Source organism: Marmota marmota, unplaced genomic scaffold (assembly GCF_001458135.2).
Source record: "Marmota marmota marmota unplaced genomic scaffold, marMar, whole genome shotgun sequence".
NCBI lineage: Eukaryota > Metazoa > Chordata > Mammalia > Rodentia > Sciuridae > Marmota > Marmota marmota.
Window position 1 is genome coordinate 35,232,514 of NW_026000093.1, and position 20,228 is coordinate 35,252,741.

Consider the following 20,228-nt stretch of genomic DNA (forward strand, 5'->3'; position numbering starts at 1 on the left):
GATTTATTCATTATTCCTTGTCATTTCCCATGTTTAATTGGAGACTGTCATGGAATTCCATGTTACTTGCTTTTGTATCTTGCTCATGCTATTTCCTATATTATAAATGTTTCCCCCCCACATCTGTCAGTCAAAATTTATCTACATTTCAACATCCATCATAAATGTCACCTTTTTCATAATATCATCTCAGATCCTCTCCATCAGATAGAATTTATTTCTTCTCTGAAACTTCACATTATTTTTGTACTTATTTAGGGATCTTTACCTGTGATACCTTGTGTAAGAACAGTGATTTTTTAAAATTTGGGAGCAGGAAGTATCAGGATTGACAGATCATTCCAAAAGAAGGTCTGTGCTCAAAATAAATGAAATTAATTTCTTTACTTCCCTTCTTGTTCACTTTATGATAATATGTATATATTTGGTTTTTCAATTTCAAAGTGAATATCCAGTCTTATTTGTATATTATCTTCCACAAGTTATAAAAATATTCTAAGAAAGGTTATTAGACTTGTGCCTTAACATAAATATTCCTGGCCCCATAAGGGAAGACGAATGGACCCTAAGAGTGATCATCCCATGTGGAAAGATACCAGAGTCTATGAGTTAACTTATCTAAATTAAAATTTTTTATAACTTTCTGACATTTTCCTTAGCTTCCACCTAATGTTACGAGAAGAAAATAGGCCATGAAAGAGTTTTTATCTTATTTCTCAATATTCAGAATTCTTAGTTAATTTTTTTCTCTCCAAATATTTTATAAGATTCTTTAGAAAGAAATGCAATACAGTTTCATAATGAAGCTTTCATACATTCAATAAGTGTTTGCTCAATGATTTAAATAGGCCAAGCTATGCACTAGGGGCTAGAAATACTGAGAACAGAGCTCCTTCTCTTCAGAGGTTTGTTTCTATTGACAGAGACTGACAATGCTGAGTGCAGAAATTCTCTGAGATTCCCAGAGAAGGGGCATCAATTATGCTGCACGGAAGAGGCTGGAGGTCAAGAAAGGCCTTCCTATTGGATAGATAACACTTAAACTCGATTTTAGAGGCCAAGGAGTGATAGATAACACTTAAACTCGATTTTAGAGGCCAAGGAGTAATTAGCCAGCTGACAATATGACCTTATTCATCTATAGCTCTTTTAAACATTTAAGTCCCTCCAGAATGGTTGATTTTTAGTTAAAGGTCTGTGTAAGAGAGTGGGAGACAGTAAGTAATTTGCAAATATTTGCTTTAGTTTGACTTTGTGTTTCGCCTTTAGCCTTCTGAAAAGTTACTACCAAAATGATTAATTAGACTTTTCCTTATTAGTATTTTAATTTCTTTTGAATGCTTTTTTACACACTTTTATTAAATATGTTTAAGATACTTAAAAACATGAAGTTTTTCCTAAGAGATTTTTTTTTGAGTCCTTATAAAAATAATTCTTTGGACTTTTCATGTAATAGAGATTAACTATATATATATTTTATTAAAATTTATTATGAATCTGCTTAATTTTGATGAATTACTTTTTCAAGGTATTAATCAATATTTTTAAATTCATATTATTTTCTTATTGCTCAATTTTTCTTGGATACTTTTATTCTTTTTCTTAATATTTAATGATATAGTTTAATGTATTAAGTATTTGAATAAGAAGTTTGTTCCTTCTTATTGGTCAAAAATGTCAAATATTTCTGTTTATCTTGCATTATTAATAAATGTCTTTTCCTCTCAATTCATGAATTTAATATCACTTTGTGATTTCTCAGTAATATTATAATTGTTCTTTGGGAGCTTAATAGTTTTTTTTTTCTTCCCTAGATAATTTTTTTGGTGCTTAAATAATTAGTTTATACATTTTATACCTAGTTGAAAATATTCCTTAAATTCTATCTGATGAACTTATTTTATTTCAGTTTCTGCTATACTTTATACTTTTCTCTGGATTTATGACTACATTAATGATTTTGTTTGGCATTTTGTTTCAATGAGGATTTATTTTCTTCTGTTTTTCTCATGTATTTGTATGTAGAAATCACCTCAAATTTCAGCTCACTCTGCATATATATGTCTGAAGCTTCTTTTGAATTTTTCTTTTTTCAAATTTATTTTATTGAATAATAAAAAACCAGCTACACTACTTTAAAGAAATAATTGAGAGTCAATTTCGGAACTCTGTTACAAGTAGTAGGAAACTCTTTCTATCCTCTCTGAGATTATTTATAAGATCTACGCTGCACACACACACACACAGTGCTGTGTGTGTGTGTGTGTCCCTCAGAGGTTGGAACATAGTTGATAACTTCCAAATGTTAATGTACTTTGTGACTTGTGACAACTTAATCATTCTATGTCTTGATTTTTTTCATCTAAAACATGGACTAATGATATATGACTATTGAGATTAATAGAATTTCAGTATTTGAACACCTAGCACAGTACATGGCAAATATTTGATGTCAGTATATGACATTCTTTGTGGTAAGTTTAGTCTATCTGAGAACCAGGGATGGCTATGTTTCTAGATTTGGAAATTTGGGAGAAAAAAAAAAAAGATGTTTCTCTTGTAGGCATAGCTGATCAACCCACTTATTAAAATATTTTTTCTAAAAAGATTTCTTTTTTTTTTAAGAGAGAGAAAAGAGAGAGAATTTTTTAATATTTATTTTTCAGTTTTCGGTGCTGGATTTTATGGAGATGGTTCAATCCTCAGCACCAGTTTTCGGTGGACACAACATCTTTATTTTATTTTTTTAATATGGTGCTGAGGATTGAACCTAGCGCCCCGCACATGCCAGGTGAGCGCATTACCACTTGTGCCACATCCCCAGCCCCTAAAAATGTTTCTTAAAATTGCAAATACAGCATTATTTTTGTATATGATAGAGTTAGCAGCTTCCATAGCTTCATTTGATTTTTTTTTTGGTAAATATAATGTAAGGGTTGATGAGATATTTTCTGATCTAAATATTTTCCAATGATTCTCAGATTTTTTTCTCAAATTAGTTTAACTTCCTAATGACCTCCTGAATATTAAATATTTTACCATGTAAAAGTGAACATTAATACAGTATAAGCAAATTATTTTACAAAATTCACTATTGCTGGGTAAAGATCTAGCAGAAAAGGAAGATTTTCTTGAGTGGATCAGAGGAGTTGTATTTATCTCCAAAGTGAACACATTTTCTTGGGGCATGATACTTAGAGTTTGCAGTTTTCAATTTAACATTTGTGTCCTAATTATTACATATATATTAGGTGCTGCTGTTCAACTGAGATAACTGCTGTTCAAATGAAGGTAGAGATTACTGTGAAATTGGTTTCAACACATGATATAAATTGTCAGCCTAATGTAGAAATCCACACATAATCATCCCATATATCTGTTATCATCTTTAGTTTATTTAAGCATAGATTTTCAAACCAAATTGCATTGCAGTTTGGTGGTGGATTTCTGAAAATAATCTTATCTATATCCATGACTTTTACAAAATGCCATTCTTTATATATAGTTATCAAAATTGATGTGTCACATGGGGTAATATTCTCTGCAACAATGTAACTATACATGTTAGTAACAGATGGGCCAATTATGCTTAGAGTTAACCAACATACCAACAATATCCACATGAAAATTGTGTTCAGCCCTGAGTAATAGAGAACTAATGAACAATAGTTTAAGCCAATTTGGGGCTTTATTTATGTCATATCACAAGAAGTCACCAGATAAACACAAAAAAAACATCAGAGTCAGAACTCTAATATCCACCTCACATTTTCATTTTAGTGACAATGTGTCTGTCCTAGTCTCAACATCATTCTTCATTCTAGGTAGCATGTATATAAGTATGTGTGTGTGTGTGTGTGTGTGTGTATTGTTGTTGTTGTGCAAGTTTGGGAAACGAAAATTCTCCCAATAGTTTATTAATCAGAATGATACTGCATGGCCACACATTTAAGAGTGTCTGGGAAATGGAATTTTTATCATGGCAAATGCAACGTTGAATAAAATGATGGTTAGTAAAGGAAAAGGATAAAATTCACGTTGGGAAGGCAAATGGAAGTCCCCCCAACCCTGTTGTCAGTCAAAACCATTACTTGTCTAACAAAATTTATACTCATTGATCTTTACAGATGCCTGCTACCATTTGATGCTCAAATAGGTCACCTAATAGCCATTAAAAAACAAATTTTCTGCAGTGCCCTCATCACACAGATTAAATGTTCAGTGAACAATATTGTGCTACCCAGAATGGGTCCATTTGAACCTCAGACATCCAAGCAAAATCAAACTTTGCTTTAAAGAAGAGTGAAGAAATCATGGTGATAAAGAGCCCCACTAATAAACACTGAGGTCAGATGATAATAATAATTTGAAAAAAAAATGCAGAGAACACAGGCAACTGAAAATGTTTAGGGATACAAAGACACATGATTGCCCCTGAAAATCAATTTGTGAAGTTTCTATTTATTGTAAGATGAAGAGCAAAGTGCAATAAAAAATCTTGTAGCACTTGAATGACTTGTTCCAGTTCTATAAAGAAATGTAAAGAGTTGAGAACTGGATAAAGAGACCATTCATTTACTATGCCCTGCTTTTTCAAAAGTAGAAGCTCCAGAGGAGCTGGAACTGATCTAAATAGCTCATAAGGAAATACACCTGCCAGACCTACAGACACACAGTTGAACTTTAAGAACTGGATTGGCTTACAGATTGTGGAGACTACAATGTGGAATAATGACAAATATGGAAAAATTCTTCTTTTTGGTTTTGTTCAATCAGTTTTTCCAAACTATCTGCCTTACTCAGTTATAGAAATGATCATCATGTCCAGAACAATAATAAATAACAATTAATAGTGTGTATGTATGTGCATGTGTGTGTGTGTGTATATATATTATATATAATATATATGCTTATATTATATAATACATAATATATATTATAATTATATATTTATTAGTACTTATATAAAATAAGCATATGCCAATTTTGAGGCAAGAGTGTCAAGTTCAAGTTTCTCATTATATTAAGGTATGAGAAATGACACCATGCTCTTTTTACCCCCCTGGCAATTCCATGGGAAGATGGGCTACTATACACAATGTCTGAAATGAATACTCCAAATGGGCCTTTGTATTCTTGTTATTTGAGTACTCTCTTTGTGAATGGCTGAGGGCTACATTGTATTGTCATAGTATAAATTGAAAGGAATTTGCAAGTATGATATATGTTCTAGTCATATCTATATCTTTTTTGGATTTGTTTTGTTTCAGTGTACGGAAATGATGGATTTTATATAATACTGAAAGGCCAAGCTCGACCTCGCATAAAAGTGTATAAAAACCTGTTGGAAGACACTAAATCAACAACCTCTTTGCCATCTCACAGCAGCTTTATATTTGATGAAGACTTTCCAAATTCTCTACTTTCTGGGTTGTACGTACCTTCACATGACATAGTGGTAAGAGATCAATATTTGCTTTTTCCACAAGCAACAAGGTAACCTGATGGTTAATTTTGTCTTTTTCTGATATTTAGATCTAAATTATCTTCAATGTACTGCAAAAGTCAAAATAGTATATCTCTTAAAATAAATTGGGGTTGGGGTTGTGGCTCAGTGGTAGAGTGCTTGCCTGGCATGTGAGGCACTGGGTTCAATTCTCAGCACTACATGTAAATAAATAAAAAAAAAGATCCATTGATAACTAAAAATATATTATTTTATGTTTTATATATTTATATATTAATTTATATATATTAATTTGTATATATATGTAAATTGAGCTATCAATATTAAACTGGAAATTTGATTAAAATTTTTGTTGCAGGATGCCTTCAGTATCATATTGCTCATAGGTAGGGGATGTGTGGTCCATTTGATACTTGAAACAAGGTCAATGTGGCTGGTTCATTGATAGAGTAAGGATGTTATTTTGCATTAAAGGTGAGGTTACAGAGACTTGAGGATAGGGAAACAACTGATTAGCATGATCAAGTCAAGGATGTGTTTATCATGTTTGTCTCAATGCTAAGATAATCAAGGGCTTGATTGCATTATAATAAAAAATTCGTACTTGAAGAAAATCTATTGCCTACATATAATATTTCAAGATTATCAGTTGGTAAATTGCCTCTGCCAAAACTCATTTGTTTGCATAAGTAGCCCCTTATCCAAGTTCATGGTGTTCTACACATCATTGCTTCTGATGAAGTCATCTGTGATTGTAGAATTTATTTTACTCTTCTTTGTGGCTGAGTAATATTCCATTGTGCATTTTATTTATCCATTCATCTATTGAAGGACACCTTGGTTGGTTCCATAGCTTAACTATTGTCAATTAGCCTCCCATAAACATTCATTTGGCTATGTCACTGTAGTATCCTGATTTTAAATCCTTTGTTTATAAACCGAGGAGTGGGATAACTGGATCAAATGGTGGTTTCATTCCAAGTTTTTGAAGGAATCTCCATACTGCTTTCCAGAGTGGTTATACCAATTAGTAGTCCCACTAGCAATATATGAGTGAATATTTTACCCCACATCCTCACCAACATTTATTGTTACTTGTATTCATGATAATTGCCATTCTGACTGGAGTAAGATTGAATCTCCGTGCAGATTTGAATTGCATTTCTCTAATTGCTAGAGATGTTGAACATTTTTTTCATCTATTTGTTGAACAATTGTATTTCTTCTTCTGTGAAGGGCCTGTCCAGTTCCTTTGCCCATTTATTGATCAGGTTATGTGTTTCATTGGTGTTAATTTTGTTGAGCTCTTTTGTATATCCTGGTGGTTATGCTGTTTCTGAGGTGCAAGTTGCAAGGGTTTTCTCTCATTCTATAGGCTTTCTCTTCCTTTTCTTCAATATTCACTTGTTTGTGAAGAAGCTTTTCAGTTTGAAACTATTCCATTTATTGATTCTTGATTTTACTTCTTCTGTTTTAGGAATTTTGTTGAGAAAATCAAATCCTAAACTGAAATAATAGAGAGTTGGGCTTACATTTTCTTCTAGTAATTTCAGAGTCTCTGATATAATTCCTAGCTCCATGATCCACTTTGAGTTGAGTTTTATACAGAGGAAGAGACAGGGGTTAAGTTTTATTCTGCTGCATATGAATTTCCAGTTTCCCCAGCACCATGAATTGAAGAGGCTATCTTTTTTCCAATGTATGTTTATGGCACCTTTGTCTAGTATGAGCTAACTGTATTTATGTGGTTTTTCCTCTTTGTATTTTATTCTGTTCCATTTTTCTTCATGTCTCTTTTGGTGCTGATACCATGGTCTTTTTGTTATCATAACTCTATAGTATATTTTAATATCTGGTATTGTGATGGCTCTTGCTTGCTTCACTGTTCAAAATAAGGATTGCTTTGGCTATTCTGGCCTCTTTTTTTTCCAAATGAATTTCATGGCTGCTTTTTTTTTAATCCTATGAAGAATGTCATTGTAATTTTAAGAGGAATCTCTATAGTGATTTTGGTAGTATGACAATTTTGACAGTATTAATTCTGCCTATCTAAGAATTTCTTTTATTTAGTGTTATGTAAGTTTTTTTGTAGAGTTCTTTCCCCTCTTTTGTTATGTTGATTCCAATATATTTTATATTTTGAAGCTATTGTGAATGGGATAATTTTTCTAATTTCTCTTTTAGTTGATTCATCATTGGTATATAGGGACACAATTGATTTGTGGGTGTTAATTTTATATCTTGCTACTTTATTGAATTCATTTATAAGTTCTTTTAAATATAGAATCATATCATTGGCAAATAGGGATAGTATGAGCTCTTCTTTTCCCATTAGGTTCCCTTCAATTTATTTATTTTGTCTAATTGCTCTGGCCTAGGGTTTTAAAGACTATGTTGAGTAGAAGTGGTGAAAGAGTATCCCTGTTTTGTTCTAGATTTTAGAGGGAATGCTTTCAGTTTTTCTCCATTGGCTTAACATAGACAGCGTTTAAAATGTAAGGAATATTTCTTCTATCTCTAGTTTTCTAGTGTTTTGAGCATGAATGGATGATGCATTTTTTCAAATGCTTTTTCTGAATCTTTTGAGATAATCATGTGATTCTTATCTTTATATTTATTGATATGAAGAATTACATTTATTGATTTCCATATGTTGAACCAACTTTGCATCCCTGGTATGAAACTCACTTGATCATGGTGTACTATCTTTTTAATATGTTATTGTATGTAATTTGACAATATTTTATTAAGAATTTTGCATCTATGTTCATCAGGTTTATTGGTCTGAAGTTTCCTTTTCTTGATGTGTCTGTCTGGTTTTCATATCAAGGTGATACTAACTTCATAGAATGAGTTTAGAAGGGTTTCCTTCAATTTATGTATTTTTTCAATTTCATGAAATAATTTGAGGAGTATTGGTGTAAGTTCTTCTTTGAAGGTCTGATAGAATTTGGCTGAGAATCCATCTTATCCTAGGCTTTTCTTTATTGGTAGGTTTTTGATGGTGTCTTCATATCATTGCTTGTAATCTATCTGTTTAAATTTTCTATGTCCTCCTGACTTTTTTTTTAGGTAAGTCATATATCTCTAGAAATTTGTTGTTATCTTCAAGATTTTCTATTTTATTGAAGCACATATTTTCAAAATAGTTTCTGATTATTATCTATATTTCAGTCATGTCTGTAGTGATGTTTCCTTTGTTATCACCAATTTTAGTAATTTGACATTTCTCTCTTCATTAGATTGGCTAAGACTTTATAAATTTTATTAATTTTTTGAAAGATCCAACTTTTTGTTTTGTTGATATTTTGATTTTTTTTGGTTCCAATTTCATCTCTGATTTTAATTATTTTTTTCTTCTACTACTTTTAGTGCTGTTTTTGTTCTTCTTTTCCAGAGCTTTGAGATGTAAAGGAGATTATTTATTTGATGACACTCTATTCTTTTAATGAATGTGCTCCATGCTATAAATGTTACTCTTATCACCTCCTTCATATTATCCCAGAGATTTTGATATGTTTTATCACTTTACTCTAATTATTATTCTTTATTTCATCTCTGATATCTTCAGCTATTCATCGGCATATATTCAACAGCATATATTTAGTCTACAGGTATAAGGGTAGCTTCTATTTTTTATTTCTAATTTTATTCTATTATAATCCAATAAAATTCATGGTATTATCTCTGTTTTTTTATATTAGCTAAGAATTTTTTGTGGCCTAAGGTATGTTCTATTGTGGAGAATAAGCTGTATGGCAATGAGAAGAAAGTATATTCAGTCACTGATGATAAGAAATAGTCTATATATGTTAAGTCTAAATTATTAATTGTAATTTTGAGTTCCATAGCTTCATTATTTAGTTATTGTTTGGAATATCTATGAGTGATGAGAGGGGCATGTTAAAGTCATCCTATTATTGTGTTGAGATCTACGTGATTCTTGAAATTTTGAAGGGGTTTCTTTCATATACAGATATGCTCCATTATTTGGGGCTTCAGTGTTTATAATTGAATGTTTTATTACGTATAATTCCCTTAAACAGTATGAAGAGGGCTTTTTTGTCCCTTACATGCGAATAGTAAGGTTTTTTTTCCCCATTCTTTTACCTTGAGTCTGTTGATGTCTTTGCCATGAGGTGAGTCCTTTGTTGACCTCATCTTTTTAGGTCTTGTTTTATAGTCCAATCTTACAGTCTATGTCTTTTGATTGTTGAATTTAGGCCGTTTATATTCAATGTTATTATTGGAATATGATTTTTGTTCCTTGTAATTTTGATTTATTTCTGGTTTTTAATTTGAATTAGTTTCTTCTTTGATCAATTAGTCTTCTAGTGTAGTTCTTTCATTTGCTGATTTTCAGATTTTTCTTCATTTCCTCTTCATGAAATATTTTATTGACTATGTTCCATAGTATAGGCTTTTTAATTGTGAATTCTTTTAAATTTTGTTTATCACGGAAGGTTTTATATTTCATCATAAATTCTGAAGCTTAATTTTGCAGGATATAGTATTCTTAGTTTGCATCCATTTTCTTTCAGTTTGCTATACCATATTCCCAAACTTCCTAGCTTTAAAAAGTCTGGACTGAGAAATCACCTGAGATTGGTTTCTCTCTGAATGTGACTTGGCATATTTCTTTGGCACCCTTTAAAATTTCTATCCTTATTCAGTATGATAGGCATTTTCATAATAATATGCCTTGGTGTGGATGTATTTTAATTTTGTATAATGGGTTCCTGTCTGCTTCCTGTTTTTGATGTTTCACTTCATTCTTAAGTTTGGAGAATTTTCAGATATTATTTCATTGAGAACATTATGCAGTCCTTTGTTTTATATCTCTGAGCCTTCATCTATCTATTGTTTGTGAGTCTATCCATCTAACAATTGGTCTTCAGGCAGTAGAGATTCTACTCTGTGGATTTATTGTGTCCCTGAAGGTCTTCTATACTTCACAGTTAGGGAGAGACTGTTCATAATAACAACCAATGCAAACAATTTATATCATTAAATCAAATAGTTCTTGCTATGAAATCTACAATATAGATTGTCATAATAATCAGAAATGACATGATTAGTTATTGCCCATGAAAAACAGTAAGTTTACAAAAGAGTTGACAATTTTAAATGATGAACAGGTAGAGAACAGAAGTAAGGTATAATGTGATGATAATAGGGAGGAGAGGAAATAGAAGTAAGAAATTAAAGGAAGAGTGAAAAGAAATCAATAGAGATTGGCTATTAGTAGAGGAAAAGAGAAAGTGAGTTGAGGGAATGAGATAAGAGGGAAGATAAATGTATTAAATAAAAATTTTAAAATAGAAATAAAAAAGTGAAAAGAAGAACAAAATTTATATATAATAATCAAATATCCTAGTTCTCAAAAAACTGATCCATGAAAAATAACTGCCTTCAAAAAATGCTAGAAATGAGAAAAAATTAACAGATATGAATACGTTTAATAATCCAGTTAAAGATAGAGTTCATTAAGAGGAAAGAAGAGATGGGGGTAGAAAAGGGTATGCAGATTCAAGAGGTAAATATGGCAAATGCAGCAATGACTTAGGAGGTGTTTGTGAGAGGGGAGAAGAAAAATATAGAAAGTAAAAGATTTACAAAAAGAGTGAAAGAGAACAATAGAATTCAGCTGCTGGCAAGAAAAAAGAGAGGAAACAGAAACAAAGGGAAAGAAGAGTTGTGAAAGAGACAATAGAAAATAAATCCAAAATATACTAATCAAAAACCCTAACCCTCAAAAAACAGAGCATGGAAAAATAAGTACCTTTAAGGAATGCTAAAAGTGAAAAAGCAAAACAAATAAGTATGTGTACAAATGTATAAATGTACATGGTGTATCAATCAGCACACATTTGTGAACAAAACAAACAAATACAAAAACAAAATAACAGACTAGTCAATGAGAGTATATGCATGCTTTCTGTGCTAAACTGTTTTTCTGTTTCTCAGCTTCCCTTCTCAGGGTGATGGTGTGAGCAGCTTTCGGCTTCACTTCCAGGATATAGTTGCCTTTGAGTTCTAAGAGATGAGTTTCTGCAAGTGAAGTTCCCAGGGACGAGGCATAGCTCTGCTATTGTCCCAGATGTTTCATTTCTTGGAAAGTTATCAGGCATTAATGAATCAATGCACTCCTAGGACTGTACCCCACTACTCTGACCAGGGCACCACTCATGAGAAGGGGGAGTTGGTTCTTCACTGTTTCTGTTGTTCAGGGATACTGCCCTTTTGTGGCCTCTCAAGGACTGTTTCTGGGCACTGAATTCAGTCACTCCACCCATTCAGATTCTCCCTGCTCTGCTGGTCCTATGCTCTGGCTGATTCAAGGGAGATGGGTGAGGAGGAGGCCTTCTCCAGCCTCTTTAACCTGTATTACCCCCAGGCAAAATGATCTCCATGCCAGAAATTCTCCATACCAGAGATTCTCCTGATTTGCTAAGCTCAGTTTAGATCTTGCAGTTGGCGTCCTGTGGATTCCATCCTGGAACTCACAGATCTAAGTTCCTGGTCTGAGTTGATGCGGTTGTCCCACTGATGTACCAATATATTTCGAGGTTGGACTCCCCTTGCACAGTAGGGAGACCCGGGTCAGTTTCAGGCACAAGTTAGTCTAATGAGCCAAACAGCCTCTGGGTTGGCCCAGAGAAGGCTGCCCCTGTGGTACTGGAATTTCCCCATGACAAGGCTTTCCCAGCACTTTTCAGTCTTTTGTGACTTTGCGTGTTAATTTTCCCCACTCTTGCCAGGAGCTGAGCTCCAATTCTATTTCTTATCCTTGTCTGAAGTACCCCAAATTTCCCAGTCTTCAAGGCTCTCTGTCCAATATTGAGTATTAATGGAATACATCTTTCACTCACATCACAGGGAAGTAGTTTTCTCTCTGTCCCAAGTCATAGAGCTGTGAGAAAAGCCTCTTCCTGCTAATCCACCATCTTGTCCTGCATTAAGTCTTTAAGAGCTGCTATAGTCTCTGTCATGTCATTCCACTTGAGATATAATACTGTTTATTTCCTTTCCCTGTCCTGCATCAGTAGAGGGACAGAGACACCTGTTTTAAAGGTATCCACTCAATCTTACTGTGATAGCTTTTACCACACAGACCATGAATCCAGTGTGGGCGTTCTGCTAATTCCCAAGTGTTCAGTCAAACTACACATCTGGGGATCATGGAAATTGACATAGAATATGTCTGTGAACCCTGCAGAGTCACTCTGAAGTAGAGCAGGACCACAGCTCTATAATTTATGCATTCTGCATGTTTCTTCATTGAAACAGGTGCCTTTCATGACATTTTATATACCAAGGTTTTAATGTCATGATTTCAAATTTCAGGGCTCTATTTCTTTCCAAGCAATTGGATAAGAAGTATTCTAGATGGGAAAAAATGGGTCTACATTGAACAATGTCATTAAACTAATAAACTTCAGACTTTTAACCTGATCACCGTTTTTGTTTTATCAATTTAGCTCATTAACTGTGAAGATAAAACATAATAGATTTCACCAGTTTCACGTGGTATTTTAGCAGGTATAATATCAGTGCCTTGATTATTCTTATAAAATTTGTATCTCAATAATAATAATAAGCTTATTCGGTTCCCACACTCCTTCTCTTGTATATATTGAGCCAATAATTTACCACTTGTTTAATAATTTACAGAACTGGCCTTTTGTTTCAGAGAATTGATATACATGTCTCCAAGTAGCCGTACAAGTCAAAACACACACACACACACACACACACACAGGGACTCTATTTTCTCACTACATTTTGATGGGACTAGGGGACCATTCAAATGAAACATTTAAAAATTATTCTTGTTTTTAACAAAGGATATAAAAATGTTGTTACAAGAACAAGGAAAACTGTGCATGATGAAGTAGGAGCTATCCTGACAATGAGATCTGGGGCATTCAGAGGAATAGCAAGTTCAGTGTGGCTTAGAAAGTCCAGAGGAATGTCCAGAAATGAAGGAACTGAATTATGTAACTAAGAAGGAGTTTGTAGATTAGTGAAGAATAGAGGCACTGTACCCTTGTTTTATAGAATTCCATATAACGTTGCACATAATAAAGGAGCTGCTAGCTACTTTTGTTCCTTGCCCACATTGTGTGGCCTTACATGGTTTCTAATAAAGCACCACTTTTAAGAGCACAGGTAATGGAGTCAGAGCACATTTTATAGCTCTGGAAACATGAGCAATTTAGACTCTAGGCTTCAGGTTGCTTATCCATAAAAACTGAACTAATAATATTACTTACCTTGTAAATCATGGTTTTAGAGATTATATAAAGCACTGAGAACGTGCAAGACCCTGGATTTGATCTCCAGCACACAGCACATCAAAAAAGAAAAGTCAAGTCAGGGGAGCAGTACCTAACATACTGTGGAAGTTCAGTTTTTACCTGCAGCTGTCGTTGTTCATATGGTGCTTTTGTTTTTCATTCCTTCTCTTTTTCCAAGTTTCACTTTCCAGACTCTCATATATCTTGCCGATGCACGGCAATAACCTCTTCTACTTATGTATAATTTACAAACTTCTTCCATTCATCTTCCACATTGTCACTAGTGTGACGTTTGTAAAAGTCAAATGCGTAAGATGTTTCAGTCATTTTTAGTCACTTATAAAATTCAACTTCCTCTGCCATGGCTTCCAGGGTCCTCCATGAATGTGCTCAGCTCTCTAGTACAACCTTTGGACTAGTTATGATGAATGACTTATAGTTCACTGCAAGTTTCTATCATCTCCATGTCTTTATATATTTTGTCCTTTGAACCCAGAATGGCAGGCTCTTATGAGGTTTTTCAACAGTCTCTTAAAACTAATGAAGCTTCACTTGCTCTTTGAAACCTCCCCTCACTTTCTCTGGTGCTCTGGTACAAATTGTTTATGCTTGTAGACAGTCCTGTTAACTTCCCTCGCATGACCTACTTTAGATTTAGATTTTCAGATTTTGTTTTGCTTTCATTCAATGGTACGTGCACTGAAGTTAGTCTGTGTATTACTCTTCCTTTCCCATGTGTGCACAGGTATAGTGACGGGCCTAGATAGAGAAGTCACCTAAAATAAAGCATGTACAACAGGGTAAGTAAAAAAAAAGAACAAGTGAATTGACAGAAATATCTCAAGTAGAAAAGCAATGTGGTCAGGGAGAAATAGCACAGATAGTGAAGAAATCCTCTAGCCCACTGGCCTGTTAAAGGTCACTTAGGCAGTTGCAGGCAAGTTTGTAATTTGTTTCTAGATCTTACTGGAAGAATTCCTTTTATTGAGAGCATAGCAAAGAACTATACTAGCCCCTTGAAGAAAGCACTAACTCCATAAATTTTAGGAATTCTAATCTGGCAGTTTGAATTGTACTTTAGTTAGTGTCTTTTAATTACTGTTATTTTAAGGAAATTTAATGTCATAGTCACAGAAAAAACAACCTTTATAAAATTTTGAACAACTTTAATATATCCATGTCAGAGACAATGGACTTTCCTGCATATTTAATTACTTTGCTGTACATCAACGGATATGGTTTTCATTAAACCTTTTCTGTCATTCCAAAAAAAAAAAAAAGCCTAAATAACATTTACACTAAAAATAAACAGCATAACATGTGATATTCAATATGGATAGAAGGTTCAGGAAAACAATTATTGTGTTTATTGGTAACTTACATATAGTAAAAAAAAAAGATTGTTATTTAGAAACAATAATCAAATCCTCTCTTTTAGGTTCCATTGATTTTTATGCTTGAATATGAAAAGGACAATGCTGTGTTTTAAGAAAACAGTAGAGAAATTTGATTTATATGTGAAGAAGTAATTTTGGCTGCTGTGGGTAGGGCAAAGTGGATTTGATAAAGTGGCACAGAAAGAGGTAAAGAGGGGGAAATAATGAGGAGGCTCTGGTAATAGTCTACTTGGTAAATACTGTTTCCTTGGACACTGTTTCTCTACTGAGCATATACAGAAGTCAGTGAGTTGGGGATATATTTTTCATGTGAAGTTGTATGGATTGAACATGAAGGGTGAAAGAGAGGATTCAATGACCATTTCTATAATTTTGAACAGAGAACATTTCTGGATGCCAATATAACTTATTGGAACTGGTAAGACTCACATTGAAGAAGATTTAGGAAGAAAAATTTAAGTTCAGATTTGGATGTGCTAAGTTAGAGATTTGTAGATGCCAATTATATACTCAAATAAGTTGACAGTCTGAAAAGTGAGTCTTAGAGTTTAGGGGTTTCATGGTGTTGACTGTCTAGAAAGTCACAGGCATATTGGTGCTAAATTATACCAAAAAAATTAGCCTGTTCTTAGGCAATAATAATATTGTTGGAAAACAAGCAAATCTCTTTTATACCAAGAGATTATCATTTCATTTAGATTACTATATTTTCCTAACTGCTTCAATCTTTTAGTCTGTAGTCTGTATTGATTTCTGAAAACATATTAAAACTTTCCACTATTCTTGCTTTCGAGGATACATTTCAAGCTGCTTAATTTAACGCACAAGGTTCAGCCCTCTTCATTATCTCCTGCATCCTATTTGCCTTTTAAATCTCCCCTCTTCTCTTAATTGTAAACACACATATACCATTCCAGCCATATCAATTTTCTTACCTACATGCACATGCTTCCCTTTCACATCATTAAACGTTTTTTACCGATTGCAAAAAACTTGCATAACAACAGTCAAGATTACTGCTGACATCTTAGCCTGAGATAAACACAACTCTGCTATACTGAATAGTTCCCTATTATTTTATCTATAAGTATTTCATAAATGATTTAACTTCAAGTTAACTATTATGTATCGGGTAACACAATGGGCACTTTTAATGTAATTTAATTTTTATAAAAACCTTCAGAAATAAAGATAGGTAGTTAACACCTGGACCTGTTATCAAGGTATTGGCACTTTTATGAGGGAAATTCACATGAAACTCAGGTTAATTCTTGTGACAAAATGAAATATATGCAAAAGGCTGTGAGGAAAAAACAATGAGAATTGAAATGAGAATTTCATCAGAGTAGAAAGGTCATTCCAGACTAAGGAACAACATACGGAAAGACACAGAAGTAAGGAAATGGTATCATAAATATTGCTTAGGAAGTAGGTTTTCTCATTTTTTTTTGTATTGAAAATTGGATTTTTAAATTATTTTTTAATTTATATAGGACAGTGGAATGTATTACAAAGATTTTCTTCTTATTTTAAAGAAGCATGTTTAGCAAGTTAATTATTTTATAGACCATGGAAAGTCATTGAAGGATTTTGTGCAGGAGAGTAACATGAGAAAAAATGCCTACCTACATTAAAAAGTTAACTCTGACTGGTGTGAATTATGTAGCTTAGCTCAGAGAGGCTGGGGACAGGAAAATTAAGGGAAATGATCGATGCTGAAGGTAATAATGGTCTGATTCAGGGCAGTGGAAAGACCAAAGTTAGAGGAGGCAAAGTGTTCGAGAAGTTACCTCATACTAAGTTGGGGATGAGTAAAACTAACCAAGAGTTCTGTCTCTAAAATATTTTCTAGAATTTGGGGGAATTTTTATAACAATTTCAACTAATCAAACACTTTATAATTTATCTACAATTCATGTAGTGATATTGGGGAGACCATTACAAATTCTACCAAACTAAAATGATTAACATTTGTATTTAATAGAAAGTTAAGAGTAACTAAATCGAAGAGTAAACAATATTTGTTGACCTGTTATAAAATGTTATGACAAATTAATTTAACATTTAACAGTCTTTCAATATACAATTAGACATATAAATCCTAATGTCTCTATTTAATTAAATTCTGTATGCAACTAAAATTGCTTATTAGATCTGTTTTTATTTATTAAGTGAAAGTATTAAAAATAATATAAGTATGCCTAAATATGTGCTGAATACCTACAAGTACATATGAAATTCATTTTAGAAATTCTGGCACTATATGACTATGTGTATATGTGCATGTACTTATCTAATGTTTTGTTCAGTTAGTGAGATGAAAGATCTACTTTTTATATGCTTTCATAAAATTTACTTATCTTTTATCATTGTTATCTATTAATTTTAAGGTCAAATAAAACAACTAAGCCATCAAAAAAAATTCAAACTCTTAGGCTCCTTTGCCTAATGTTTTTATAATTTAAATAGCTTACCTGAGCCCTATATTATTCTGTTGATGTAGACTTCTTAGCCCATTACTTATCTCTTCTGTTGTAGCCTGTTTGGGTTGCTGCAACAAGAACACCATAAACTGGAAGGCTTATCAGTAACAGAAATTTATTTCTCATAGTTCTGAAGTCTGAGAACTCTTATCATTTAGGCCCTGGAAGATTTGGCATCTGAGGGCCTGTTTTCTTATTCATAGACGGTGCCTTCTCACTGTATCCTCACATGGTGAAAGGTGAACCACTTCCTTGGGCCCATTTTATAAGGACACTAATCCTAACTATGAAGACTCTACCCTCATTCCTGAATCATTTCCCAAAATTTCTACCTCATAATAGAAGTCCTTGGGGATTAAGATTTCAGCATGAGTTATGGGAAGATGTGCATTTAGTCCAAAGCATACTCAGAAGCTTCATCTGATCTGATTTCTAGTACCATTTTGCTTATTCTAAACTTCCATACAGATGGAGTCCAGCATATGTATTTCTGTAGTCTACTTTATAATTTGCACACATTTTTCAGATATTATTAGATGTTTTATTTAATTGCTGAAAAGTACTTAATTGTATGAATATACTATAACATATTTGTCCATCATTTTATTTATAGACAATTTAGTATTTCCTAAACAGTGAGCATTCAATGTACACAAATTTTTATGACAAATGTTTTTATTAATCTTGAAAAAAATACCTAGAAATGAAGTCATTGGGTTTTAGGTTTGAATCCTGGTTCAGCTACGTACCAACCATTTAATCTTGTATATATTCCTAAACTTTTAAAAAATTATATTTCCTTATTTTAAATATAGATAACAATAGTACTAATAATATTCTACTTATAGAGCTACTTTGATGATTAAAGATGCCTTATCAAAGTGCTTACCAAAAATAAGAGCTTTATAAATATTACATTTGTTTTTATTAGTGACAGCTATAAATTACCAAATAAAATTTATAGGCTGCAATTAACAACTAAATTTAAAGAAAAGAGTAGAAAATAAATGTAGAAAAGCATTTGAAAAATTCAATATTCCTTCATTATTAAAACTCTCAAGAAATCAGATATACCAAGAATGTACTTCAACATAAAAACCATGTCAATTTTGCCACATCTATTCAACATAGTATTGGAAGTCCCAGCCAGAACAATTAGATAAGATGCAATTTGGGTAATTGGGAAGAAATATAATTTTATATATAGAACCCGAAAGACTCCATCAAAAATCTATTTGAGCTGATAAATGAATTTTAGTAAATTTGTAAGACAAAATCAACTGGCAAAAATCAGTAGAGATTCTGAATTCTAACAACAAACTATATGGGAAAGAAATGAAGAAAATATTTCCATTTACAAAAACTACTAAAAATAAAAATTAAAAAACAGTAAATTTAATAGGAAAACTATGATACATTGGTGAAAGAAATAGAAAATGGCACACATAAATGAAAGATGGAAAGAGTCTGTGTTCATACATTGAAAGAATTGATGCTATTAAAATGTTCATAGTACTCCAGATGATCTGCAAATTAAATGTAATCTCTACCAAAATTCTTTTTTGTTATCTTTTATTGATTTTATTTTTTAAAAATACATGACAGCAGTGGAATGCATTACAATTCTTATTACACATATAGAGCACATTTTTTCATGTCTCTGTATATAAAATATGTTCAGACCAGTATATGCCTTTATACATGTACTTTATTTTTTTGCATTACAATTCTTTATACACATATATGCCACAATTTTTCATATCTCTGTTTGTATATAAAGTATGTTGACACCCAATTCAAGTCTTCATACATGTACTTTGTATAATGATGTCCCACCAACCTTGCTAATCCCCTGCCCCCTCCTTTTCCCTCCCACCCCTCTTCCCTATCCAGAATTAATATAATTCTCCCAAGCTCTCCCTCCCTACCCCACTATGAGTGAACCTCCTTATATCAGAGAAAACACTTGGCATTTGTTTTTTTGGGGATTGGCTAACTTCACTTAACATTATCTTTTCCAATGCTATCCATTTACCTGCAAATGCCATGAATTTGTTCTTTTTAATGCTGAGTAAAATTCCATTGTGTATATATGCCACATTTTTTTCACCCATTCATCCACTGAAGGACATCTAGTTTGGCTCCACAGTTTAGCTATTGTGAATTGTGCTGCTATAAACATTGATATGGCTGTGTTCCTGTAGTATGCTGTTTTTAAGTCATTTGGGTATAGACTGATGAGTGGGATAGCTGGGTCAAATGGTGGTTTCATTCCCAGATTTCCAAGGAATCTCCATACTGCTTTCCAAATTGGCTGTACCAATTTGCAGTCTCACCAGCAATGTATGAGTGTACCTTTTTTCACACATCCTCGCCAACACTTATTGTTGTTTGTCTTCATAATAGCTGCCATTCTGACTGGAATGAGGTGATATCTTAGAGTAGTTTTGATTTGCATTTCTCTGATTGCTAGAGATAATGAACATTTTTTCATACACTTATTGATTATTGTATATCCTCTTCTGAGAAGTGTCTGATCAGGTCCTTGGTTAATTTGTTGATTTGGCTATGTGTTTTTAAG

At 32.8% G+C, this 20,228-nt stretch overlaps 1 protein-coding gene across 1 annotated transcript in view; it reads left to right on the plus strand.

The window, feature by feature from the left end:
* Cnbd1 (cyclic nucleotide binding domain containing 1) overlaps positions 1 to 20,228 on the plus strand; it is a 327,970-nt gene that overhangs the window by 230,532 nt on the left and 77,210 nt on the right. Inside the window, exon 6 of the mRNA XM_015485728.2 lies at positions 5,271 to 5,458. Within this exon, the coding sequence (XP_015341214.1) occupies positions 5,271 to 5,458 (188 nt within the window). The remainder of the gene's footprint in view (positions 1 to 5,270; positions 5,459 to 20,228) is intronic.